Source organism: Ursus maritimus, unplaced genomic scaffold (assembly GCF_017311325.1).
Source record: "Ursus maritimus isolate PB19 unplaced genomic scaffold, ASM1731132v1 scaffold_17, whole genome shotgun sequence".
Lineage (NCBI taxonomy): Eukaryota > Metazoa > Chordata > Mammalia > Carnivora > Ursidae > Ursus > Ursus maritimus.
The window spans coordinates 52,197,686-52,225,260 of NW_024424119.1; the positions used below are offsets into that span (position 1 = coordinate 52,197,686).

Consider the following 27,575-nt stretch of genomic DNA (forward strand, 5'->3'; position numbering starts at 1 on the left):
GTCCCACTGGAAGACAGGACTGAAAGGCATTTTTTGTTGGAGAGCAACTCTGCAAAGCTACGAGAGGGCGAAGATGGGGAGGAAGAGCTTTGCCAGTGTGTGGTGAAGAAAAATACAAATCCACAATCCCCCCGAGCCTGGGGCTTGGCATCCATGTAGGCAGCTTATGAAGATGTTACCATCAGCCAGGCTGGGGCTGGATCCTCTCCTATGCCGTACATTCCCCCCTCAGGCTGCCCTTGGCTTCTCTTTAAAACTGCATTTGGTGCACTTGGTGAGAAGAAGAAGTAGCCAAGGCAGGGATCGAACAAGAAGGTCAGATTCAAGACTCTCTTCTAGAAGGGTTGGCATCCCATACAGGTGACCTGCCTGTTCCCATCATAATATTCCTCTATATTGGAAATCCCCTAAAATCTCTGTAACGTAAACTACACTGGCTAATAGAGAACCCATAAGAAGGGCTCTGTCTAGTGCAACTTCTGATAGTTAGCTGGAAAGTCACACTCCCCAGCATGGAGCGGGGGTGAGGTTCCCAGTTCTACAGGGGCACGGGTGTGAATGTTTAATTTACCGAAAGAGATCATTGGCTTGACGAGGTTGAAGAACTCTACTCCTCTGTCATCAGTGTTCAGGGCTTGGACAGATGAGTTGGCATGTGTATCTCGAAAATACAAGGAAAATCCTATATCCTTCCTTGCCAGTTTCCTACAGGAAATGTCCTGTGCCTTTTTCTAGTTGTTTGTGCTGCCAATTTTATTATTAGTCAAAGTTAGAAAGAAAGTTTTAAATGTGTACTACATCGTAATCCCCTCAGCTAAACATACAGTGTAAATCCTTTGTGGATTATAAATCTGTATCATATCTTTTTTGGAGATTATAAAAAGAGTATGATATGCTCATCTCTGCTGGGTGGTGTGGGCACGGGCCTGAACCATTCAGGCAACCCTTCATTCATTCCCTTTCATACAACAAATATCCACTTAGTATTTTCCATGAGTTAGTCACAGTGCGTGCTCATTTAGAGAGGAGGAAACAGAGTTTAAACAGTAAACACAGAGAGGCGCCTGGCTGGTTCAGTCCGTAGAGCATGTGACCCTTGATCTCGGGGTTGTGAGTTCAAGCCCCATGTTAGTTATGGAGCCTACTTAAAAAAAAAATAGTAAACACAGAAAAATCTATAAGTATATATTATGAAAACCTCTCTGAAAGATTCAAGTGATTTCTAGTTCAGAAAGCCTTTGACTTGGAGATATCAGCTGGAGGTGCCATTGAACACGCAAAGACTGCTTTCTTCTCATTGTCTTTGAGGCTGATGTGACTCTTGGCTCAGAGACCAAACCCCTTCTCATCTCAGATGGCTCCTCTGCTCACTGCACCAGGACACCAAGGACCCACCAGTTCATACGTTGAAGAGTAATGCTTAAATCCATAATGTTGGGGTCGGGGGATGGTGAAAGATATTGTCGAGCCTGAGCAAGACTTTTTTCCACCATAGAATGTATTTCTTCATGTATAGATTCATATATTCTTCTAAATGGCCAGGTAAGGCTCTTTCAGAGATGGAAACTGCCAAACTTCTCACAAATCCGGTGTTTTGACTTTTCAGGGTACCCAGAAAATATGCCTTCCGTACAGTCCCACAAAAACTCTCTCTGTGAAGTCCATCTTAAGGTGAGTACTCAAGAGGAGGAACCCAACACCACAAGCCTTTATAAGTGTCTTTCTCCTGCGATCGTTCTCATACCACTTCTCTACTTTCTGGAGCCTTGACCACGTCCCAGACATTTTGCTACGCCTCTGACATGCAGTATGCCCTGCTGTCCTCACAGCAGCCTGTAGGACAGGGACTGCTGTTAGCCCACTGTGGAGAGGCGGAGGTGGAAGCTCAGAGAGAGAGCAACACACAGCTAGCGTGTGGTGGGAATTAAGCTCCGCTCTTACGCATCTCCGAACTGCCTACGTAGCCTGCTCCTTTTTTCTTGCGGGCATGCAGATACTTCGGTTTCATAAAGAAAATCAAGAAATATTTTTCCTCTCATTTTCCTGCTTTGAAATAGAAACTCGTATGTCAGCAAATGCTTCTTAGAGAAGAATGTGCTTATTCTTTGCAAAGAGAGTTAAATGAAGAGGCGGTCTAGCTGCTCCTCGCTCAGCTGCCGCTCCTGCCCCCACCTTTCCGTCCCCCTCCTAGCTCTCCCATGCTGGACGGCAGACCCCCCTCGGGAATGTCACCACGCTGGCGGTACCTCTTGCTGCGTCCAGTCCAGCCAGAAGGCTACGTCACAGTGACAGTGGCTTCCATTTGTAGGGCACGGTGCTAAATGCTCTGTGGTCATTCTCTTAGGAAATTTTTAAACCAGCTCCACAAAGCATATCTGTTCTTACCTACACTCCACCAAGGAGGAATCAGAGCCTCAGAGAAGTGAAGGGATTTGACAAAGATCTCACACTGGTAAACTACAGAGCTGGGATTTAAACCCAGGTCCCTGTCATCCCTGCGCTTGGGCTGTTAGCCACCAAGGCCCAAGTTGTGTGAGTAGGAACACTTATCCCAGGGCCCTGGCGCTTTACTCTCGATTCGTCTGCAGCTTGGTTTGGGGAAGAAATGGTGTTTTCAGTGTCCCCACGGCAATGCACACTTGCCGGAACGTCTCTTAGAGTGACAATCTGGACTCCATCGGTCAGGGACCAAGTCTGGCTGATGAAAGGGGCACTGAGATTCAGAAGCAAAAATGTTTAGATCTCCTTTCAAGCTGGAGTTGGTCTCCAAATTGCAGACCTTCTCCTTTCTGCTCTCGGCCTTCTGGCTTTTCTCCCGAGCAGTCTGCAGCCTGCGCTATGAAAGCATCAGTGAAGAGGTTAACATCTTTATTAAGCACAGAAATATCTTGCTGCTTCTAAGGAGCTGTAAATCTTACCTGGCTTTGAGAGGAGTACTTAGAATTATACTGGCTTAAGATCCGTGGCTTTTTTTTTTTTTTCCCTAAAAAGAAGTTACTCCAGCTCCTTTCTTCTTTGTATTTGAAGACATTTCATTTCGTTATGATTTCATTTAGTCATATGAGTCAGATCTCCACTTCTTAGCCCCCCAGTCATGTAGCCAGAGCACATTTCAGCCAGAATACGTTTTTTTTAAGATGCAGAAGATCAAAACTTCTACAGTTGCTGCCAATAGAAGAAAAATATTTATCTTTATTTGTTAACAATCTTGAGCTTGGAAACTTTTTAAAAAGGAAATGAAAATAGCACTGGAGTCAGGGAAGTTTAGGTTCAAATCTTGGCTCTACTGCTTACCAGCTTTGTTATCCTAGTTCAATTTCCTCACCTTTAAAATGGGCATAAAATTTTTAAAGTAAATTAATTTAATGGGGATAAAATAGCACTTGCCTCACAGAGACTAAATGAGGTCATCCATGGAAAGCATTTAGCAGGCTGCCCGACATTATGATAAGTATTCTATAAATATTAGCTATTACTGTGTTTACCTTACAAATAATGGGATTCCGAGATGACGGACCTTAGGGATCATGCATTTCAACTCCCTGTTTTACCTCTAGAGGAACTTAGGCTCAAGGAGGTTGACACTCTAACGTGAAAGAACCATCTTGTTAAGGAGGGCCTTTTGCCCTAAATAGCAGAGGAATTGCGAAGGAAGAAACACCAGGTAGTCTTACTTACATTTCATTTTATCCTTAACTGCTACGTAAATGTCAATGAACTACTTTTTTGATAAATAAAAGTAAGAATCTTGGAGGTTAGTCAGGCTGCCTGAAACCCATCCCTCCCTTCCTTTCCTATTAGATGAGTGCCATCCAGGGCCAGTTATATAAATAAAGTACCGTGCAGTTTTGGTTACTCTCATGTACCCATTCATTGAGCACCCTGGGTGATCATTGATCTCCTGTGTGCCGGCCCTGCAGGGAATCCAGCTGTGATTTTTCTAGGCGATATTATTTAGTTTCTCTGAAGCACGGAGACTTGCTCCGTGTTAAGTTTCCACCATGCTGTGGCTCATTCTGTCCTTTCTATTTCAGTGCCATGAACCTGGACAAATTTGAGAAAGGCCCCAGAGAAATTTTTCATCCCGAGATCCAAAAGGTAACAGAATTTTATGTCTCATAATGGTATATATATCGGATCACAGTGTTAGATGAGGACAGACAGACCATCGGTGATTCTTAGCCTCGTATCCGAGCCGAATCAGGATCACCTGCGGGGCTTTGAAAACAATCATCATAAAGCACCATACAGCTGAGATTCCGATTTGTCAGGTGGGGATGGGAATCTGCATTCTTCAGAAGTTTCATGAGTGATTCTGAGGCATAGCCGCAACTGAGAACCACTGAACTCTATGGTCCTTGATCCAGGAACCAAAAGGGTGTATGTTCAGAAGGACCTTACTGGCTTAAAAGCCCATCTTTTTACTGAGTGATGTAGAATTGTGTGGAGTGTGAGGTTTTTTTTTTTTAATAGTAAAGCACAAATTGTGTTTGTTGAGCTGTAACATAGAACACTGCACGGGGTACCGTAGAGAATAGAAGGTATCCAGAATCCATCCGGTTTTCTCAAGACTTACTGCTAAGGGAAAGCGATCTGCCTTGGGAGGAAAAAGTTTAGAGTCATAATCTAGGTAAAGGGCCATCACAAAAATGTCAGCCAAACTTTTGTCTTATTGCTATCGATACAGCTTTGAAATTCTCCCCTTGAAACTTACACGGGCAGTCGTCACGTAGCGCCAGCCATGTGTCGGAGCTGAGTTTCCGGGAGTTGCAGACGCCAGGGCCAGGTGACAGGGAAGAGGCTGGAGAGGCAGGCTGGAGGTCCATCTGGGAGGCAGCAGGGAGCTTGTGGAGTCTCAAAGTGGGGGAGCATCGTGCTTACATCTGCTTTTCAGGGAAATAACTTCAGAGGGAACGAGGAGGATAGATGGGAGCACAAGCAACCTTTGCTTGCATGCCTTTAAAATAGTTAGCTTTTAAAATAAAGTCATCAGTTCTCGGCTTACCCCCAAATACAGAGCGTTGCGAAGTCCCTTATCTTCTGTTTTCATGTAATGTTTAAAATAGCATTTGTACCCTGACTCAACCCCAGGTGGAACTGAGGCCAAAATGGGTGTGTTTGGTTAAACCTTAAGCAATTTGAAGCCATGCGATGCTTAAGAACTAATTCCTGATAGCAAATTGTAAAGCAGCTTAGAATTATAAACATGCCGCTACCAGTGTGCCTTTATTACCTCATCTGTACAAGTTATCATATTCTTAATCCTTCCCTTCTTGGAGCCCGGACGGGACCCCCAGACACAGGCCCTAAAACCCGTGGAGCCCCTGGGATGCTTCTTTCTTCATCCTGCCGCTGAGTGTGGCCCCTCGGCGGACTTCGTGTCTGCCCAGGCATGCCTGTGTGCTTTCCCTCTTCCACGGAATCAACGAGGACCAGGAAGCAGGATATGGCAACCTTCTGCCTCTTTATATCATAACTCTGCCTGTTTTTCACCAAACAAAAGACACCTTCCGCTTTCCCGACATCTGTGTTTTGACTCTCTTTCCCTTAACAAGGGTCTGCCCACGTGCTTTCCCGCCATTCCGGGTGTGCGAGTGTGCACGTGTGTGTGCCCCTCGGTAGTGGTGGCTTCGCTGCTGCCAGCGGCTTTCCGTAGGTGTACCCGAGGAAGCCCAGAGCCACAGGTGTTGGGGAGAGGAGGAAAGAAAAGGTCTCAGATCCAAAAAGTAAACAGAAAATAAACCGCATGATAAAGAAGGCACCTTCCCACCAAGTGGGAGGGTGGCTGGTGCTATTTAAAAAATGTTATTCATCTGTTTCTGGCTGCTATACCGTAGTTACACTTTCCTTGGCCAAAATCTTTCCAGAAGCAATGCATGAGAAGCTAGCTTTAAATAGATAGAGAAACCTGGGTGTCTGTGTATTTCTTCCAGCTGCTATGCGTCGTCTTTGTTTCCAGGTCGCTGTGCTGTAATGTGACTTTCCTAGATGACCAAGTAGTTTACAGAACTCTGTACAACAAGACTGGAACACTTTAAGCACTTCTGGGGGGTGAGGGTGGGGAGTGGCATACACAGGAGCTTGGCTTTCGCAGAAAGTCAGAATAAAAGCATCACTGTTAAGCATGGCCGTAACTTTCAAAATTTGGTTTGACAGGACTTACTGGTTCTTGAAGAACAAGAGGTAAGAAATCTTATGCTCCTGCCACGTTCTTTCTGTGTTTGTAAATGTGCTTCTCCCTTCACCCCGACCGTGACCTTTGCTTTCAGTCAAACCCCTACATGGATTTGCTCCCTGAGCTTACTGTCACTGAAAGACTTTACCGACATGTTTTTCAAGGTATATTTCAGGACCTCCTATGCCGCTAGCTAGAGAGATAGAAAAACAAGCTACTTAAATCTGCTTGGAAATATTCAAATTTTAGCCTCGTAATCAGGGTGAGTAATGAGGTTTTAATTTTCATTAAGTCAAAGAGAGGGCGTTTGCGCTTTACTAGCACATTCGATTTACTGATGCCATGTTTATATGCACATCTCCATCCCCTGTTGCCCCACTTTTTAAAAATGTATTGGGTTTTCTAAGAACATAACTAACATAGGGAAATAATAGAAATGCTATCGAAGGCAATCTTTTTGCATATCATGCCTCTCAGTAAATGGTCATATCGTTTGTCCAATGGCTCCGGCCAAACTTGGAAAAATCCTTAACACCTCTCTTTCTCTCACACCTAATCCTTCGGCACATCCTGTGATGATTTTTTCAAAATATACCCCTAATTCAAACGTTTCTCGAGGTTTCTACCATGACTGCTCTCAACCCTTGATGCCACCTCATCCTCTCTTGCCCGCACTGTGCATCTCCAACTTTCCGCTTCTACTCTGTTTTGTTTCTTGTGTAGCAGCGCAATGGTCCTTTTAAATGTCAAGTCAGATCACCCCTATGTTGCAAGCTGTCATGGCTTCCCATCCCACTCCCAAGTAGAGCCCGGAATCCTGACTGCCCCCCCCCCCCGGGGGGCCTGCGTGACACAGCCATGCTGCCTCTCCGGTCCTCTCCTCCACACTACCCACATTGACTTGCTAATTCCTCCGCCTGCTCAGGAAGAGCCTGCTGTTCCCACCCCCCTGCTCCTCCCCGGATGTCCTCAGGGTCGCACCCTCTCCTTGATAGTAGGATCTCTGCTCGGACAGGCTGCCCTTGACCGCCCTGCCTCTCACCCTCTGCCCTGCACACTGGCTTGTGTTTCTTCTTGACACTTGTGTTTTCGTTGACTGGCTCTGTATCTGTTGCCCTCCCGAGAATGTGAGCAGCATGAGAGCAGGGGGGGGGGGCTTATTCAGTTTATTCCCGGCTGTATCCCTCGATCCTAGAGCAGTGCAGAGAGAGGGCACAAAGGAAGTATCTGGTGGTTGAATAAGTGGATGATGTACTGATTGAATGAATTGTGAAAACTAATGATGCCACTGAAAAGAATGAGGTGGACCTTCATTTACTGGCATGGAAAGTTTTCCACGACGTAACATTCCGGGGGGTGGAGGTGGGAGCAATTCACAGGGCAATACCTACAGTATATTCCCAGTTGTTTTGGTAAACACACATGTGTATATTCAGTCATTTACTCATTCATTCACTGATTCCACAAATCTTTCCTGAGCTCCTACCATGTGCTGTTTGCGGCATTAGGAATACATCGACGAGCAAGACAAGGTCCCTTCGTGGAGCTTACAATCTAGGGGGGCAAGACAAACCACACAGATGAGCAGACATAAACCCGGTAACACGGATAGCCCCAAGAGCTGGGAGGAAAATAAGGTAGGCGACACAGGAAGGAGTAGGTTTTTGACATCGAAAAAGGAGGTTTGTCTGAGGCAGTGACATCTCAGCCGATTCCCAAACACGTCGATGGACATGCAAAGGAGCTGAAATAACGTGCCCCAGGTTGTTGGCGGGAGTTACTTTGTGCAAGGCAGCGGGGGTGTAGGGTGGGCTGCTGCGGAGCGGCGGCAGAGACATCCCCGATTTTATCTGTATGTTATCCACTTAGGAATCACGCTTGTGGCGACAGATTTCATGAACTCCATGTATGATTTGTAGAAGGCAAAAAATGGAAGTAAGACACATTTCTGACAGACATTTGAAAAATACAGAAATGCGCTTGGGCGCCTGGGTGGCTCAGTCAGCTAAGCATCCAACTCTTGGTTTCAGCTCAGGTCATGATCTCAGGGTCCTGGGATCGAGCCCCACATCAGGCTCCCTGCTCATTGGGGAGCCTGCTTCTCCCTGTCCCTCTACCTGCTGCTCCCCCTGCTTGTGCGTGCACGTTCTCTCTCTCTCTCTCTGTCAAATAAATAATCTTTTTTTTTTTTTAAGATTTTATTTATTTATTCGACAGAGATAGAGACAGCCAGCGAGAGAGGGAACACAGGCAGGGGGAGTGGGAGAGGAAGAAGCAGGCTCATAGCAGAGGAGCCTGATGTGGCGCTCGATCCCAGAACGCCAGGATCACGCCCTGAGCCGAAGGCAGACGCTTAACCGCTGTGCCACCCAGGTGCCCCTCCAAATAAATAATCTTTAAAAAAAAGAAAAAGAATTACAGAGTATGGATAGTGCTAAGAAAATAAAGGGCTATGGCAGAGAGTAACAGTGGGGGAGGATGACTTTCTGTGGGAAGTCAGGGAAGGCCTCTCTGGAAACGGCCGTTTGAGCTGAGGCCTGCGTGATGGGAAAGAGTCCACCATAGAGGCAGCTGTGGAGGGGTCCCAGGTAAGGGCTCGGCCTGGACCCGTTCTCCCTGTGAGCTCTCTAGATAGAAAACCACTCTTGCTGATGGGTGTGCATCTGTCTCTCAGGTGTGTTGGGGACAGAAAAATGCTTAGAAGCAAAGCCTTGGACCCCTGGATTTTCAGAGTCTCAATTCTCCCAGATCCAGCTGTCCTGAATCCCAGCATTCAGTCTTGACTGCCCGCGCCCAGCCTATGACGCAATGGCCAATGCTTTAATCACCTTTGTTCCTAGCCTACCCCTTGATTGACCACTAAGACTTCCCCCATTTAGTGCTGCATCAGATGGCCTTGCAAAAGTTGATTCTCTTCAACCTCAGGTTTTATTTTATTATGAAATACTTCAGATATACAAAAAAATGGAGAATAATATTATGAAGACCTATAAACTGGTTATCCAGCTTAAGGAAAAAAATATTGAAAGTACTGTTGAGCTACCTAATCTCTTTCCTCTCTCTTCCTACAGAACCTGTCGTCTTGCATTTGGTATTTATTATCCCCACAGGAGCAGATTTTAATCCAGTGTTTAAAGTCGAGGGTAGGGGCGCCTGGGTGGCTCAGTCATTAAGCGTCTGCCTTCAGCTCAGGTCATGATCCCGGGGTTCTGGGATTGAGCCCTGCATCGGGCTCCCCGCTCAGCGGGAAGCCTTCTTCTCCCTCTCCCAGTCCCCCTGCTTGTGTTCCCTCTCTCACTGGCTGTCTCTCTCTCTGTCAAATAAATAAAATCTTAAAAAAAAATAAAAAGTAAAGTCAAGGGTAGTAGAGTGAACATTTGTACTAGCTACTTCTTGATTTTCTTCCCCCTCCCCCACACATCTGTTTTGTGACTTCTTGAGATTAAATATCTTTAAGAATTGGAGAAAACAGGCTTTTAGAATAAATTGCCTACATTTTCCATGTCTGTTGCTAAGACCCCACAGGATATCAGCTGAAGATTGTTGTGTTCAGTTTTGAATTATACTGAGCTCTCCTGTGTTAACTGATCAGAACATGGCACCAGACCTGTGCGCTCCTGCTGGCTCTTTGAGCAGTGGTTTGCCACAGAATGGACCCGGCATCCTGCAGAAGCTGTTAGTAATGAAGTTACAATTAATTAACTCACACAAAAACAAAGAGTTTCAACCGTAAGCTATCAAAACCTATAGAAATAAAGGAATGATCTTGTTAATATTGGTCAAAGTTGAGACGGAGGAGAGGAAATGATGCCTCAAATGTCCATCCTGGTCCCTGAGGTTTTCCTAACGAACAGCACACCTTGTAACTGTATATGTTCTGATGATAAAGTTTACATTCAACACCTTTTGTTGTCTTCTTGTAAGGGCTCTGTGAATTTCAAGTTTGGGGTTCTCTTTGCCAAAGACGGGCAGCTCACAGATGATGAGATGCTCAGTAATGGTAAGTGTCCCCTAATTTGTGCTGACACCCTGTTCTGCCTGGTTGCTGTCTTGACGGTCCAAACGGAACTTACCTGTTGAGTCGGAGTCCTTAACACAAAGAAACAGCCAGTTGCTCTATGGATTGTACAGTAAATTTTCGAGTAAACTTTGTAGGGCAGGAGTTGCCCAGTTTCACTCCTTCAACAAATATTTATTGGTCACCAAACTTGTACCAGGCACTGGCGCCAGAGAGGGAGTCTAACCGGATAATAACGTGGGATGTGAAGAATTCAGTTCTACATCCTAGTCCCGGTAGCGGAGGAAGGTCTTTCTCTGATTTTTATGGTTGGGAGAATGATCAAATGGTGCCGTTTTCCTGTTCTTGCACCTTTCACGTTAGATATGTTCATTATCAATAGAAGCAGTAACAGTGTTTTCGTTCAGCAGTACTAAACCCTTGTGATCCCAGTGTGGCAGCAGGAAGGTGGGTCAGTCTGGTTCTGTGCTTGTCCTGTCCTCGGAGTCCTGGGAACTGTGGCATCTCCTGCGTGGTCTCCGGGAAGGAAGCGTGACCTCTCTGTTCTGTTCGCCCACCTCACACATCTACAGAGCCTCCTCGCTCATGTTCGAGTGATTGCAGTGCAGTTAGGAAATGAAGACGTGCTGATTCTGTACTTTCTTCACACTTTACCTCTTCCTACAGAAATTGGAAGTGACGCTTTTCAAAAATTTTTAAATCTTCTGGGTGACAAAATCACCCTAAAGGGCTGGACGGGCTACCGCGGCGGTCTGGACACCAAAAGTAAGCTCGCTTCCTGATCTCTTCTGTTGTCATTTGTATAACTTCTAGCAGCCAGTCTGATCTGTATTTGGATTTAAACCCAAGCTGGGGGCACGGATGGACTGGGAGGGATGAGAAGGGCTTCACACCCAGTCTGACGCAGGGTGGCTGGGCACGTTTGGGGGCTCCATTGAGTTTTGCAAGACCAAGTCAGCGCTCCCAGTCCCTCGGTGTGGCAGACCATGGTCTGCCCGTGAATACTTACTGTCGAGCGCCTCTGTGTGCCGGGGCTGTGCGAGGCTCCCGGGACGTAGCAGCGGATAAACCACCATGGTCCCTGCCTTTCTAGGAGCTTATAGTCCAGGGGATAGCACAGACATTACACAGATAATTACCAAATACCTTAGTAACTTGGAGAAACAACAACAACAACAAAAGTACAGAGTGCCATGGGAGCATTTTGTCTAATCTGGGGGATAAGAGAAGGCTTCCCCGAGGGAATGATGAGAAACAGTAATCGGAGTCCTGAGGGGGGAAGAGAATTCTAAGTGAGAGAACATTTATGAAGTCCCTGAGTCGGGAGAGAACCTGATATGTTCTAGAAACTAAGAGAACATCTTTATGGCAGAGGGACCGGAGAAGAGAAAGGGGCAATCCCACAAGGAGTTTGAGATCACATGAATAATTTTGGATTTTATGGTAAATGGAATCGGATGTCATGAACGGATTTAAGTAGCAGTGTGGTGGGATGAGATTGCACCTTGGAGCCGAACTTGCTAGCCGCAGTGTGGGGAACGGTCCAGCAAGGTGCATGAGCACGTGGTGAGCTTGCAAGGCTTGCGAGGTCCCCAGCCCCATTGCCAATACTCAGCCTCTCTGTCACCGTCACAACCACTATCCGCTGACCCCCGCTCTGGCCAGGCACCCTGCCAAGCACTTTACAAATAGAATCTTGTACACATCCCTAGGAGTTAGATACTAATTTTATCCCCATTTTCAAATTAAGAAACTGAGGCTCCAAGAAAGGTGTGGTGACTCGTCAAAAGGTCTGCCTCACTCCAGAGCCCATGCGTTCAGCCGCCATACCACCTGCCAGGGAGCGTACTTGCTTTGTTTTATGGACATGATAATTATTTGGACGTCATCTTGTGTTAATTTTGTCCTGTACACCAGGAATACCTGGAAGGCAAGGAATTCGAGAGCATTCTCCTTTTTAGCCCAGCCTTCTATGTGAATCAGATAGCAAGCGAGCTCAGAGCGGGGAGGAAGAGGGCTCTCCATGTGGGCAGGAGCCTTGTATCAGTTGGAAAGTGAGCCATTCCGTTGTTTCCGCTCAGGTGGATAATCCAGAATGATCTTTGGGAATGTACTAACTGTATGCTGTATTCACCTAGCCTGCAAATAAAGCCTTTATTTCCTCAGAGTCTCAGAATTCTCTGCACCTACTAAATGCGTGTTTGTATCTTCCAGATGACACCACAGGGATACAGTCAGTTTATACTGTATACCAAGGGCATGAGATCATGTTCCACGTTTCCACCATGTTGCCATATTCCAAAGAGAACAAACAGCAGGTACGTGTGAACACAGGCTCTTTGAGAAGATGCAAACCGTCAAATAGTGACCGAAATGTGGAGAAAACATTGTCGCTCTGATTTCATAGGATTAGAAACTGTGTGTGTTCGTATACGAGCTGAACCTCGGGTACCAATGTAGGGATATCGTTTACAGTCTGTATATCTGGACTCTCAGCAGCCTCGGGAAGAACCATCCTCACGGATGCTGTCCCCTTAGATAAAGGATCGGCGATAACAGTGCCCATGCGTGGCTGTGTGTGAACGTGTGTACGTATTTGCATGCGTGAGTGTGGTTTTATAAACTCAAGAAACTGCTTTGCATGGGTGTTGCCTTCGCTGTGTGACTTCTCCCCATGTGCCTGGTATCTCACCAGAGACTCCCCAGGAATTGAAATAAGCAGACCGTGAGCGATGGTTGGCAGGCATGTTTCAGGTGAACGCAGGTGGTTAGCGCCTGCTGTGTCCGCATGCGCCGTGTCATGTTGGGGGAAAACCTACCTGAGACACTCCTCACTTACCCCAGAGACTGGCCATTTCCAGGAGAAAACTTTCCAACTTGTGGGAATTCAGACCTAACAAAGATACATGCTGCTGGTTTTTGAAGGATTGGGGGGGGTTCCACTTAACTTTTTATTAGTTTCTTATCCCTTTTTTATACATTGAAGGCATCTGTTTGAATAAATACCACAAACATGAATGGACAGTGGGCCAGCAAAGATTTGCGAGAAACGGGAACCTAAAGAGGGGACGTGAGGGGCCAAGAAGGCTTTTTCTCTGAGCACCCTATAATTCTTATTTCAATAAGACTTCAGTAAGGGGGAAGGACACAATGCCGACCAGCGCGCTAAGATGCGGCGTTCCAGTTGAGAGAGATCAAGGTGCTTCGGGGATGTGGCAGGGAGGGGCAGGAGGAGGTGGCCCTGTTGGACGGTTTGGGGCCTGGAGTATGGAGTTGGCGGGTTTGTCCTGCAGGCAGTGGGGACCCACCGGAGTCTGTAAGCTTGTTCTGGTTGTAGAGAGCTCGCTCTGGGAAAAGTCAGGTGGAAACAGGAGGTGCCCCGGCCCAGGAAGACTGCTTAGTGGCTGAGGTCACTTCCTGCAAGGCGTCCTCCTTTGCACAGCAGAGACCACCTAAATTACCGCAGGAGCTGGATCTCTTGGGATCTTAGGATCATGGGCAGAAGAGGGGTCGAGCTGACCTTCCCAGTCATCATAAATGGTATTGACCCCTTACAGCTCAACAGTAACATCACAGAACTTCCACGGAAATGTTTTACAATCCTCCTCCTCCTCCCACTCCAACCTTTTCAGCCCTGTACAATCACCAAAACTGCCCATGTCTCGTGACAGATGGGGCATTAGCCAGAGAGGCAGGAGGAAAGAATGTGACAGCTCAACCTTTGCCCAACTCAGAAGTCGTTAACCTTATCTCTGAGGGGCTGTCCGTTTGTTAAGGTCAGCAGTGAAACGTCCCCCGATGGACCCTGGTGTTCTTAACATCTTGGGTGTCTCTGTGTGTAGCGCTTGGGCCCTCCGCTGGCCCGGCACCGGCTGTCTCTGTCACCGGGAGATCGTTCAGGTGGGCAGAGAGACAAACGCAGGACGCTAGTGAACCTTCAGTGTCCCCGGCAGGGCAGAGCAGAGAAGGACCCCTGACCGTGAGCCCCTCTCCGTACCTCGGGGCTCAGCGTAACAGACAGAAAGACAGAGGCCAGCCTGGCTCATAAAATCTTGGTGCTCATTGACCTCCTAACATCTAGAACATGAGTGGAACGGTCTGAGCCATATCCCAAATCTGACATAAAGAAGCCAATTCTCACAGAGTTTGTAGACTCCACCTCTCTTCTCTGTCGCTGAACCAAACCTTAATGGGGGGGGGGGTGTTGATATATGCCTCTCTGGGACCTCACCTTCCTCCAAACACCCTGTGATGTCCCCCCGATTAACATCGCCTGTCCCCCAGCTCCAGGGCCTGAGGGCGGCATCTAGTACCGGGTGAAAGCACAGTCTCTGGGAACCGCCTGTCTGGGCCCAGTTCTAGCTCGGCCAGAACTAGCTCTACGATCTTGGCGCACGTGGGGAGCTTTGCCTGGCCCAGGGCACGGTTCTTGGCCCTCTCGTCTCCCCCTCCTACCCATTCATTCCCTCAGTGATCTCCCCCTGTCTCAGGGCTTTAGAGAGCTTTTCTATGCCACCTAAATTTCCTTGTCCGGCCAGACCTCCCTCCAGAAGTCCAGACCCAGGTGTGCAGCCTTCCTCTCAACACCTTCCTGGGCTAGACACCTCAAGCCTAACAGGTCCAAAACTGAACTCCGACTCTCCTGCGGAGTTTCTTATCTCAGAGGAATTGCTGGGTCATGTGGTAGCCCTGTGTTTAAATGTTTGGGGAGCCAGCATACCCTTCTCCACAGCAGCCGCCCCATTCTGCATTCCCACCAGCCACGTGTGAGAGTTCCACTTTCCCCACATCCTCGACAGCACTTGTTATTACCGGGCTTTTTGTATTTTCATGGTTTTGTTTTATTTTGGAATAGCTCTCCTAATGGGTGTGAAGTGGCGGCTCACTGCGGCTTTGATCAGCAGTTTGGAGCATCTTTTCATGCATTTATCACATCGTCTTTGGAGAAATGTTTATTCAACTCCGGTGCCCGTGTTTTAATCACGTTACTTGGCTTGTTGTTGTTGAGTTGCAGCCGCGCTTTAGATATTCTGGGTATGACCCCTTATCAGATACGTGGTCTGCAAAGTCCTTCTCCCGTTCTTGTCAGTAGTGCCCTTTAATGCACAAAAGCTTTCAGTCTTGAGGTAGTCCAGTTTATCTCATTTTTCCTTTTGCTGGGGGTGCTTTCGGTGTCGCAGCTAAGAAGTCAGTGCCAAAAATAGTGACTTTCTGAGTTAAGTTGAACTGAAGTTATTAGAACATCTCGACACCTTCATTTCTGCATTTGCATTTGCAAAAAGGGAATAATATCGAATATGAATCAGACAGGGATCCTGTTCTCTGGGGGCTTACGGTCTAGAAGAGGGGACACATCGGGGATCCACGGACAGTGAATCATTCTGTTTGGCCAGTTAAGCAAAGGTCTCGGACAGGGCTTGGCAAACCATGGAGCATGGGCTAAATCTCACATACTGCCTGTTTTGTTAAAGAAAGTGTTATTGGAACACAGCCACACCTAGCCATTTATGTATTGCCCGTAGCTGCTTTTGTACGATGACAGCAGAACTCCTGGTTGTAAACCAGCAGTATGCTCTGCAAAGCTGAAACTAGGTACTGTCTGGCCCTGCAGAGAAAAAAATGTGCTGACCACAGATCTAGGAGATCATTTTTGAAAGGTCAGCTGAGGTCAGATTAGGTAAGCCCATTGTCCTCACCAAGCGCATCTTTCAGAACCGGCTAAGGCCTTTATAAACATATTCATGTTTGAGCCCCATCCCCAGGGAATTCTGACGCAATGCCTCTTGTCTGGGGGCCTTGAATGCCAGGCTAGGGAGATGAAGTCGGAGTGAAGGTGGACACAATTAGAACAGCAAAATGGGAGAAAGTGGAGGCAAGGAGGCGAGTTAGGGGGCTGCTGCAGAAGGGGAGACAAGAGGAGACGCAGATCTTCATTGGGCAGGGAGCGGAGGAGATGGATAGGAGAGCCCGGACGTGGGGCTGGTAAAACACGGGAGGTAAGAAGTCTAAGATGGCGGAAGTATAGGGCTCCGTGATCATCGCGGTTTGCCGTATTGTGGTAGTGTTTTAACCCTGTGAATCTGCCGTGTTTGAGTGACCTCCTTGGTGATGTTACTTATGCTTACGTCCAGGTGGAGAGGAAGCGCCACATTGGAAATGACATCGTCACCATTGTGTTCCAGGAGGGAGAGGAGCCTTCTCCTGCCTTTAAGCCTTCCATGATCCGCTCCCACTTTACACGTATCCTGGACCTTTGTGAATGAGTTTAGTGAGCTGTTGGTCAGCCTCATGGCACTAAAATGACTCTCAGCACAAATCTGACAGTTGACTTGCTTGTCGTAGTTGTTTTGCATTGCTAGATTTTTAGAGCCACCATTCGGGATTTTTCCCTTGGGGTAATTCTGCCCCCATCTTTCTCCATCCATTGGAATAATGGATGGATTCATTCTTAGAGAATTCTTGGCTTCTAGAATATCTTTCCTTTCCTTGGGTAGTCTTTGAAGTAAGGGAAACTCCCTACGATCCATCAGTAGTAAATGAACTAGAATCATAGGTAGTGAACCCTCTGAGAAATCTACTTTAAATAAAAATTTGAATTGAACTGAAGTTATTAGAATTCAGTTAAATTTAGTTAAATAAAAATTTGCCAGTTAAAATAAAGAGCCAAAATAATGTTTCTTTGTTGATTCTAAACCCTGGAGATAACTAGTGCATTCCCGCCTCCTGAAATTTAAGAGATGATGGAATCAATCATATTTCTATTCGCTTTTCCTTCTGCTTAGCTTATACTGCTGGCAGAGTCCTGCTGAAATTCTCTGTAATGTCCAAGCTCAGCTCAGTCAGATAGACCCAGGACATGAGCTTGGCCAGCCCAACAGACGCCATCATGGCCCTGTTGCTTTGGGTCACGGGCCACAACATGAGACCCAAAGGTGGTACTTCCGCAGGTTGTACATAGTAAATGAAATTCAGCTAATAGGCATTTTCAGAATAAGTTCTGGTCTAGCTATTCATGTTCCCTGGAGACTCCAGTAAAAATGTTGGGAGAAGGACCACTGTGACCTGTCGCATCTGGAAGTAGATGGCTCTGCATGATTTGACTTGTTTACTATAACCTAACAATACAGTGTGTAAGTTTTTAAAAGCGGGGAACGGCCACATTTCTTCCAGGAGAGCAGGGAAGAAAACATAGATGCACCTACCCTTCAATGATAGTGGTTTTTGCTGCCATCCCTGCTCGTCAAGTGATATCTTGTTCCATTCACTGGGATTTAGGGCCACTATTTCCCCTTTCCTGCAGCAGTTGTACTTGTAAAATAGAAGTTTTCTCCAGGTACCATGCAGGGGGGCGAGGGAGGTGGCTCTTTAAGCGACCAAGAGGTAGTCATCATTTTTAGAATTTCCTTGCGTTGTAACTTCTAGATTTGGGGCTTGACACATTTGTTTCTGGAAAGGGGCAGGCAGAGAGTTAATGCAGATTCTTTCCTCTGAGTCCAGGAATGGAAATGCTTTGAGGGACCGATGGCCTTTTAGCCCTAGCAGAGGAAAGCTGCAGGTGGGAGCTGGCAGGGGAGGAGGCGGAAGAGGAGCAAGAAAGCTGGACAAAGCATGGAACCATTTTAGACTCCGCGCACCTGACACGAGACAAGGAGATTCTGCTGAGAGGCTGCCACCAGCCGCATTGGTTTGTTTTGGTTTGTTTTGTCCATCAAAGCCAGAAGGAGAGGGAAGGTGTGCAGTGGAAACATTTAAATTGCTTTTATTTTCAAACTGGGTGAGAGGAAATGTATGTCTAATTTCATATTGGGATGTTTTGTATTTGCAAGCAAAGGAATTGCTCTTTTTGCTTTCTTGGCTGCTTACCTGCAAAATAGCCGTATTTATATTGCTTTTCTGACAGACTGAGAGACTAAACTCTTTCCCCAAAGGATGAGCACATAGAGTTGAGCTTCTGTCTTCCTGAGCGGACTCTTTTAAAGACGTCAAGGCTCTATTTCAACCTAAGAGTGACAGATGCCCTGAGCACAACGTGCAGGTCTGGGATGATTCCGCACAAGGGCGTTCAAGGCACAAGCCATTGACAGTGAGCGTTGGGGTTGTTGATTAATTTCCTTAACCATCACCACAGATATTTTTGCCTTAGTGAGGTATGATCAACAAAATGACAATTACAGGTAGGTGATGACTTCCTCTCAGTTGCTTGTTCTCATTCTCACGTTTACTTGTGAATTTGGCATTCATTTGATGACTGGATGCACGTGTTTGTTGACCAGTTCGACAAGAGTGTCCTCACCCAGTAGAACTTTCTTCAAAGCTGTCATCTCTTTGGGAAAAGCTTGTTCCATATAGTGTTTCCCTGTGCAACAGACCCAAGTGTCAGTTTGGAATTGTATTATACTCTAAAATGGGCACAAATTTGCCATATTTGGTCTTGACTAGAGTACCCCCTTTCCTAGGCTACGTCCTGGCCCATGTATCCCTCTGTTCTCAAAAATGAATCTGTTAAAAGGGTATTATGATGTTGTGAAAAGAGCATGAACTTTGAGCCAAAAAGATTTGGGTTGGAATCCCAGCCCTGTCACTTATTAACTTTGTGGTTTTGAAAAGAAAAAAGTTTACTTCTCAGAGTTGCAGACCTCATCCATAGGACAGAATGAAGGTAATGCTACTACCTGGGCAGGTTGATGAGAATTGGTTGATGCTATGTCTTAAAATACCAAGTATGCTGCCTGGTATACGCAGGGTGCTCAATGGTGGCCTTTGCTATTATTCCCAGGGTTCCTGACCTTGCCCACAGCTTGGTAGGTTGGACCAAGAAGGATGCAGAAAGACGTAACCTCTACCCTAACGCTCATGGGAGAGCTGCATAGTGGCTGAGCCTCTGGCAGCCTAGAGACGGCACTCCTCCTATGGAATGAATATTCTTGACATATCACATAGGCAACTGAACAATTTTAAGGTCTGAATATTAGTGATCTTTGAAGAAAAACCAAATAATTCTGAAATGTTCTCTACATAGGCTGAAAATATTTTCAGAAGAAAGCGTACCACTCTTTGGCCCCCCCTTACCATCCCCACCGGTGTTTACAGACCACCAGGAATTCAGGGACTTTTTGCTAGTGAAATGTAAGTTTCTATTTTGAAATTTTTTGCAACTTGTTCTACATCAGAATACATTTCTTCAGATTCTTCGAGGATGCCGTATAAGAAAAATCTCATCGTTTAAGCATTGATCCCATTCCACGTTCTGTTAATTCTTCATGTGAAACATGCAGTTTTCTGGTTGTGTTATGTAGGTCTGCTCCTGTGTCCCAGTCTGTACCTACTACGCTGCCCACCTGCCTTGAAGTTTATCTACTCTCACCTGCTCATGATACAGGGGGCCTCAAATTTGCCTTGCTGCCCAGGGTTCTGCTATAGCCATTTCTGAATCTCTGGCTATGTGTGTATCTGTGTCTTTGTCGGAGAGTGGGAAGCAGGTGGGACAAAGGGTGGTTATGTGGGTATGTACTTAGGGAAAGGGGAGTTGTTAGCTACTGTGGGGGGAGGAGGAGAAGACAGACCAACAGAGAGAATATGGGTGTGACAGTGCAGAACCTGACCATCCAGGCTTTGTTAGCTGGTGAGTATACATTTTAGCTCCACCAGTAATACCCAAATACCTGACCCTGTGCCCCCATCTTCTGAACCACAAGAGCTCGGCTGCATCCCTCCCCGGAGCAGCCCTTGGTTATTACAGCTGCAAGTTCAGCTTGCAAACCCCATTCAGGAGCATGCGCCCAGTGCTACCAGATAGTCCAAGTTTTCCAAACAAGACAGAGATCCGAAATTGTATGTGAAATTGCCTGCGTCTTAAAATGGGGGGGGGGGGGGTTTCAAGTGTTTCATTCCAGAGGATCAGGTGAAGAACAAGAAACAGACCTGAAACAAAGAGCCAGCAACAGAGAGCGGGTTTAGCAGCTAGAAATGGGGAGGGTCTTGGAAGTGGTGGGGGCAGGGGTCCGGAAGTAAGCAGTCTTTGCAGAGAGCCTATAGCAGGGAAGTGGCCCCTGCAGGCATGGAGTCCTTGAATCACGATTAAAGCCGACTCACAACCTCAGAACCCAGCCTCCTAGTGTACCTGCTGATTTAAATGGAGCCAGTCAGCAGAGGACTTGGAGCAGCCCCCCCCCACCCCCGGACGCTTGGGTGGAATGAAGCGAAGGCTCGATCTACAGTTGAAAACATGCACAGTCAATATAGTGGAAGAACCCAGGCTATGGGCTGTGAAGAGGGGGTGATGAAGGGATGGAGCTTGGGGCCAGGATGGACCAGGAGGGGTTGCTGGACTGAGAGAAAAGGTAGAAGCCAAGGGATCCAAAGTGTCTTTGAATTCAAAGTGGATGCAGCAGGAGGGAGGAAGAAGGCCAAGCAGGAAACTCCACGATAACAGGAAATGGCATTCCAACAAAATTTTTGACCTTTTCCCCTTATTTGGCTGAAACGGGTCATTTTAAAGGGTCCCCCCCTCCCCCCCGCGCCCTGGAGTACTAAGGAGAAAATATCCTCAAACAAAAAATTCCCGGTCACAGAATTAGAGAAGATAGTAGGCATGCCTTAAAGGCATGCAGTTGAAATTCCTGAAGAGATGTCTTGCCACAAACAAGCCCAGTTTGCCCCCAGCACTCAGATCCTATCTAGGAAATGCCTGAGCCCAAGAAGTTCATTTTTCAGTCTGTGAGCACTGTCCTTCCTTTGGCCCTTCCTGTGAGCAGAGTAACAGTTCATATTTATTCCGTTTGATATGCCTGCTATGGTGCCAACTCTTTGTATGTATTACATCATTTAAATTCTTACAATGACCCTATAAGGAGATATGGTTATATCCATTTTACAGAGTGAAAAATGAGGCCCCGAGAAGCTAAATAATTTACTTAAGAGTGTGTGGCAGCGCAGCTGGGGTTCAAACCCTTGACTTCAAGCTCCAACCCCCTAAGGCCCACTTTCTGTCCCGTGCTCTAATGTGGAGCTGCACAGTCCACTTTACTGACTCTTGGTGTCTGCAGTCCACTAACCACCAGCTTTTTTTTTTCCAGAAGAAACTCCCATTAGGGTAAGGATCCTAGTACTTTGTTAGGCAATTGTTACTTTTCTGAACAAAATGTAACGAATATATGTTTAATCCTGTTGACTGGCATCCTGGTAGTTTGGCCCATGTGTTGGAGGGGTGTGTTTAGATGGTTGGGTAGGTGGGTAGGTGGGTGGATGGATGGATGGATGGATGGGAGGAATGGTGGATGGGGTCAGGTTGGGTATGTACTGGGTCTTCAAGTAATTAGATATACCCTCTGCTCGGGAAGCTTACAGTCCAACAGGAAAGGTAAAACAGGCATACCTGTGGACTCTGGGTTTGTATAGAGAAATTTAGAGAGTTTTTAAGCATTATTCCATGAAGGAAAGGTCTTGTCACTGGTAATACCAGTATTAGGGAAGTGGATAGCATTCACTGTGGGGAATTTCCTTGAGAAGGACATCCTTCAATAGCATGTTAATTTTTGTAACTCCCTGTATAACTTGATTTATTTTAGTAATTAATGGTGAAAAAGCCACTTTGGAAACCCCAACATTTGCCCAGAAACGTCGGCGTACTCTGGATATGTTGATTCGATCTTTATACCAGGATTTGATGCCAGATTTGCACAAGGTAACCCTGGGTCCGTGGTCTTCCTCCCTTCTCATGGGTTTGAGTGGAGAACTAAGCCCTAGCGATGAGTCCTGGTTAGCAGAGCAGGGGAGTCATCTCCATCTCTGCTGTTAATGCCAGGCTGTGGCCACAGGGCTGACGTTCGTTCTTTCATTGTTGCCACGAGAGAGTGTTGAATGTCCATATGCAGGAAAGTGATTTTCAGAAATCACAGGCCCGCGGAAATGGAAGTGCAGGCTGGGGGCATGGGTATCAGTCAGCAATCACCGGAGCATTGACGAGTGCTTTTTTGGGGTGGCTGTCCTTGGTGGTACTACTCAACATTACCAGCGCCACAGAGCTGATGGATAGGCAAGAGTGGGAATTTTGGAGAGAGACTGGGAGATTTTTAAGGATATCTGGGGATTTACTGGCTAGCCCCATTTTTGGGCACCTGAAACAAGCATTTACACTTCCTGCAGATTTGCTTTGTGCCAGACGCTTCCTAGGCTGAAGGTATCTCCACACTGATGAGACCCAGCGCCGCCTCAGTGCCTTGAGGGGCACCCGGGCTCCTTGGAGGCCTCCAGACTCAGTGTGAGGTCACCAGATGCCATGGGCTCTTAATGCAGAGTGAAAGCATTGCTGTTCAGAAGCATCTCCTGCCTTTGACGGGGAAGCACAGAACAAGTAGAGAGACTCCCCTAGACTCCTTGCATCCCTAAACTCCAGCAGAAGGCACTACCAGTGATGCTTGTAAATAAACGGGGAGTTGGGTGTCAGGTGCTTACATGCAGAGATGAAAACTATCATAATGAGCTGGTGCTCATATGGTCCTTTCCCTTGGGCACAGTGACCACCACCATTTTATAGGGTACCCCTTGATTTCCGGCTGGCGGGTACACCCTAACTACTCGCAGGGATTAGGCCAGACTAACCCCAGGGCACTAAAGAGCAAGCCATAATCACTAATCTGTCCATTCCTTTTTTTCCCCTAAAGTCAGGGAGGGGTGCAGAGAGGGTGCCGAGATACGGACACAGTGCCCCTCAGGTCCTAGCTGCAGCATGGCTGTCCGAGGCAGGCCTTCCCCAGCCCCCAGATGAACCCAAGTCCCCCTGTTAGATGCTCTCCAATACTGTATGTATGTCCCCTTCATAGACATTCTCCCATGTGCCAATCGTGTAATCAGTTCCTCAGTCTTTCTGGCCATTAGACTGTGCTCCACGAGGACAGGGACCGTGTTTCACACCCCCCACATGTGCCGGAGTAGCGGGCGTGCGGTCAGGACTTGCTGACTGAAGGAGTGTGCACGTTCTCGGACTATACCCTGGGAGAGAACTGTCATTTACTGAGCGTGTGCCCAGCGCCTTGCACGCATCCCCTCGTGTAGTCTTCATCACACGCCTAGGAGATGGGTATTAGCCATGCAAAGACGCCTAGACTCCAAAGTTAACTCACTTGCCCATTGTTACCGCAAGGGCCACGGAGTCGCATGGCTCCAGAGGTACGGGTCACATAGAATTCCGTACGCCTTGTTCCGGGGAGGGGGGCGCTCTGTGCGAACAGCGTCCCTGGAGCTGTGCAGGGTGGCGGCTCCATCACGCTGTTGGAAGCTAGTAAGCCCTGGAGCTGCTGGGGTGCCTGATTCCAAAGCACCGGCTCTCCAGCTGTTGGCCTTCTACCCCCGGCATCTAGCACAGACCCTGGCCCATGAGTGACGCTCCATGGATACTTCTAGAGTGACCGGGTACAGAAAGTTGAAATAGCATTTGGACAAATAGGTCTGTGCATTAGGAGAAGCCACAGGATGAGACTCAACAACCAATTTTGGAACGCGTAACTTGTTTTTTTTTTCTAGAACATGCTCAATAGACGATCTTTTAGTGACGTCTTACCAGAGTCGCCCAAGTCCGCACGGAAGAAAGAGGAGGCCCGCCAGGCAGAGTTTGTTCGAATAGGACAGGTAGGTTTTCTTCTGAAGCCTCTTTGGCAAAATGTGCAGTTGTGAGCCCCATCCACACCAGATGGCCTGCCTGCGAGCAATTTCCTGTCTGCGCACTCCCGTGGGAGCTCTGTGATTCCTCTTAAGGTTACTGTGGAAACCACGAGTGAGGGTTTTGATAACTGCGCAAGCGGGGTTCTCTGCGGGTGGGAGTGGGAGCAAAGCCTTCTGCCGAAGAGGGAGTGCTGCTGCCTCCAAGTAGGAGGCCTTGAGGCCCAGGCGGGGCTCCCTCTTGTAAGGGGAGCACGTACCATTTGCCTCCTTCCTGGGGGGTTTCTGAAGAGTGAGGAGCCCGTGTAGGAAAAGCACCTCGAACTCCCCTGGCAGAAGTAAGCCCAGAGGGGTGCGTCCTCCAGGCCCCAAGTTCCCACCCTGCTGCTTGGGCACAATCCTCAGAGTTAGGCGCCTCCCACCTAGCATCTTATTCCAGATTTCGGAGGACATCTCTCCCGCTTTCCTCACTCCCACGTGATGTTCCTATGGCTCAGTTTTGGGAGGTGACACAGCTTTCTGTCTTGATCCGTTGTCACATCATGGAGAAGGAGGAGGGCTGCCAGCTGCGGCTCAGATTCCAACCCAAAGGAGAGAACCAAGCAGGGTGACCCAGGAAAGCTTAGGGGCAAAAGTAACTTTGCGCCACACAGGTGCAGTGTGACAGGGGCTCTCCGATGCGGGTCCTTGTTCAAAGGCACCCGGACTCTGCTTCCCGAGATTGAGTCATCAAATTTGAGGAGGGACTGGGGAATGTTTTCAGCCTCCCCGTGTAGGAATCACTGCACTGAGCTACTGATGAGTTGAAATGACAGGATGGGGTCGTTTGGGCTGGGACGCTGTCAGTAGGCTGCATTCCTTGGCTTCAACGAGAGGGCAGTGTGGGAACCTGAAACTTTAGTCTAAAATTACTCCTGTTTTATTTAAAAAAATGTTTTTCAAATCACAATTGTCGAGCCTGCTGTTCTTTCACTGCCTGGTAACAAACTTTAAAAGAGATCTCTGTTCTGTAAGGCACTAAAACTGAAATCCATTGTGAGAGGGGATGCTCCGTCAAGCTTGGTGGCTTCGGGGATCTGTAAAAAAGAGGTGAGTCGATGATACTCTTAAGTTCATCTGTGAATGTCCTTTTTTGTCAGTGACGTTATCGTAATTCTTCAACAGAGATTTGTGGGACAGGAGGGAGACGGGCTTGGCTGTTGCAGGGTCCCCAGGGAAAGTCCCAGAGGAAGTTGAGTAGCATTTAGGGAGAGCCCCCAGTTTCCGGAGTATGCATGTGCTTTTGCGTGCTGAAGCGGAGCAAGCTTCGGGAGCAGCCCCGGTCAGGCAGGCGGGCCGAGCAGGGCTCCTCAAGCCGCGTGTGCTGCAGATCGCCTGTATGGACGTCCCAACCAGATGCACGTTCTGATTCTACGGCTCTGTGGAGGAGTCACGGTGGTGCATTTCTGACAAGTTCTCGTGGGGTGCCTGGACACACACCACAAAGCTCGAGGGCTGTGTTTCTCAAGCTTTTGTGTGTATGACAATCACCCCTTTTGAATTTCTGATTCAGTAGGTCTGGGGTGAGCCCTGAGAATCAGCATTTCTAACGAGTTCCCGGGCGATACTGATGCCATTGGTCAGAGGACCACAGCTGAGAAACCACTGCTTCATTCAGTTACCCCAGAAATTATGTGGCCTATGTATCTACTTCTCGTTCCCACTTTCCTTGGGAAAAAAAAACTAGGTGGTAATCAGGAAGAGGAACAATAAACTGGTTGCATAGGAACTTACTATTTGCATGATTTTGTATCGTAAAACAAATCTCTATGTCCCTGATGATGTCTGTGTTCCAAATACGTGAAAGTTAGTTAAAAGGAACAAACCCACAGACAGTGCGTCGCTAGAGAAGTGTCCGTTATAAAAGCAAAAGAATTACAAATGCATTTACTCTAGTGATAAAGGTATAAATGCTTTGTATCTGACTTACGGAACCTATACACTTCAAAGTCTGGTTTCAGGGAAATGATGAGCTCAAAATACAACTGATGCTAGAAAACCACAACCAATTTAGACCAGACTGATGGCAAAGCATCTTTTCCAAAGGTTGCATAAATTCCCACTATCGGCTTGTTCGTGTGAATGGTAGAATTCACAGTGTTGCCAAAAGCTCTATAAATGCCAAATTCTAGCAGGATTTAGTAACCTTCTTGATAAGAAGTTCTTAGGCATACATAAAAATGAAAGTCTGTGGAAATGTAACTTGTTCACCAGTGAAGAGCAAAGAAAGAACTTCCATTTTTTCTATCCGTTCAGAACCTACTATTGGGCCACAGGCCTTCCTTGGAGAAACACTGACCTAGAGGCCCCCACGGACTTCCACGCAGCTGCCTCCGCAGAGGCCAGAGTCCCACATGCTGCTCCCAAGAGTGTTTTATTTCCAAAGAAAAGGCTTTGTCAACCTCCTAGGCATCCGTCAGTTCATGCGCTGTGTTAACATTCTCAGAGGCTCCAGCAAGGAGTCCTACACTTAGGCCACATCTTTGCCCTGCAGAGTCTGCACCAAGCTGCTCACATGGCAGAAGGGAGTCCAATGCAGTGGCAAAGGTCATCAGTCCTCAGAGTGGAGCCTCTGTGAGACCAGGTCTGAGTTTCTATAGCTGACACTTCCTACGTGATGTCCTCAGGCGACCTGGAGTCCCCGGCCCCTAGAGAACCCAGGAAAGCAGCGGACACCCCCCCAAACACACAAGCCCATAAAAATGTACAGGTGGCACTTGTACACAACATTTTGAATACAATTTCAGGGCTTCACACCCCTCCTGAAGCTCTCTATGGATCCTCTAGGACCCTCAGATCTTCTGGGTTAAGAACCTGTATTCTGCATAAGTGTTCCAAATTCAGAGAACATTTTGTTATGAAAAGTCGGTTTTTATGTCTTGGTGTTACCTAATGCTCAGATGTCTGTGTCTCTCTCCCAGTTGGCATGTATAGTGGTTTTGCTTCTTGAGATCCTCCCACTATAAGTCACAAAGTCGGAATTTCCAGACATCATCTTAGGGAAATGCCATTCCAATTAATGGCCTGCACTTGTGTAGCCCTTTCCAGGTTGTAAAAAGTCTTCAGATTCTTTGTGTGATCTTTCCAGAAGGGCCTGAGCCTCATCTTAGAGATTAGAAGATTTCTTTTGAGGCTTGTGAGTTTCTTAAAGGGACAGCACACTTTTCTAAGAGAGCAGTAATACACACAGTATTTACCCTCATCCCAGATGACACCAGGGAAGGTGACCTCATCGCCACCCCTTCTACTTTCAGTAGGCAAACATGGACTCACTCACCCAGTGCACACACACACACACACCCATGTGCATACACACTCATGTGCACACAGGGTCTTGTACCACCCCCAGGGGGCACGTCTGATTGAGAGTAAAGGTACAAATGTAAAACTTTGACTTGTCCCTGAGAATTCCAAAAACGTCTTTGTCCTTTGAGGCCAAGGCTACTAGCTCCAGGCATCCCACGCAGCTCGCAGCTCGGGGGCAGCCGTAAGGGAGGGCTAACCCTGATTCCGGAACCAACCGTAAGACGAAGGGGAAGAGTTCAGGTGGTATGAATACATCGTGCGGGGAGCATGAGTAGGTTTCAGGCAGCACCTTCCATATTCTTACAAACATGTTATTTTTTTCTCTAAGATTTTGTAGCCTTAAGTGAGTCAATAAGCATTTTTATGTTAAGGCTGTATCAA

At 47.3% G+C, this 27,575-nt stretch overlaps 1 protein-coding gene across 1 annotated transcript in view; it reads left to right on the forward strand.

Moving 5' to 3' along the window:
• Nucleotides 1-27,575, forward strand: part of GARNL3 (GTPase activating Rap/RanGAP domain like 3) — a 104,921-nt gene that overhangs the window by 46,437 nt on the left and 30,909 nt on the right. The window contains exons 5-16 of the mRNA XM_008698748.2: nucleotides 1,607-1,671; nucleotides 4,035-4,098; nucleotides 6,157-6,183; nucleotides 10,100-10,175; nucleotides 10,860-10,958; nucleotides 12,408-12,511; nucleotides 16,325-16,433; nucleotides 18,322-18,367; nucleotides 19,213-19,319; nucleotides 21,761-21,876; nucleotides 23,715-23,819; nucleotides 24,864-24,938. Coding sequence (XP_008696970.1) covers nucleotides 1,607-1,671; nucleotides 4,035-4,098; nucleotides 6,157-6,183; nucleotides 10,100-10,175; nucleotides 10,860-10,958; nucleotides 12,408-12,511; nucleotides 16,325-16,433; nucleotides 18,322-18,367; nucleotides 19,213-19,319; nucleotides 21,761-21,876; nucleotides 23,715-23,819; nucleotides 24,864-24,938 — 993 coding nt within the window. The remainder of the gene's footprint in view (nucleotides 1-1,606; nucleotides 1,672-4,034; nucleotides 4,099-6,156; nucleotides 6,184-10,099; nucleotides 10,176-10,859; nucleotides 10,959-12,407; nucleotides 12,512-16,324; nucleotides 16,434-18,321; nucleotides 18,368-19,212; nucleotides 19,320-21,760; nucleotides 21,877-23,714; nucleotides 23,820-24,863; nucleotides 24,939-27,575) is intronic.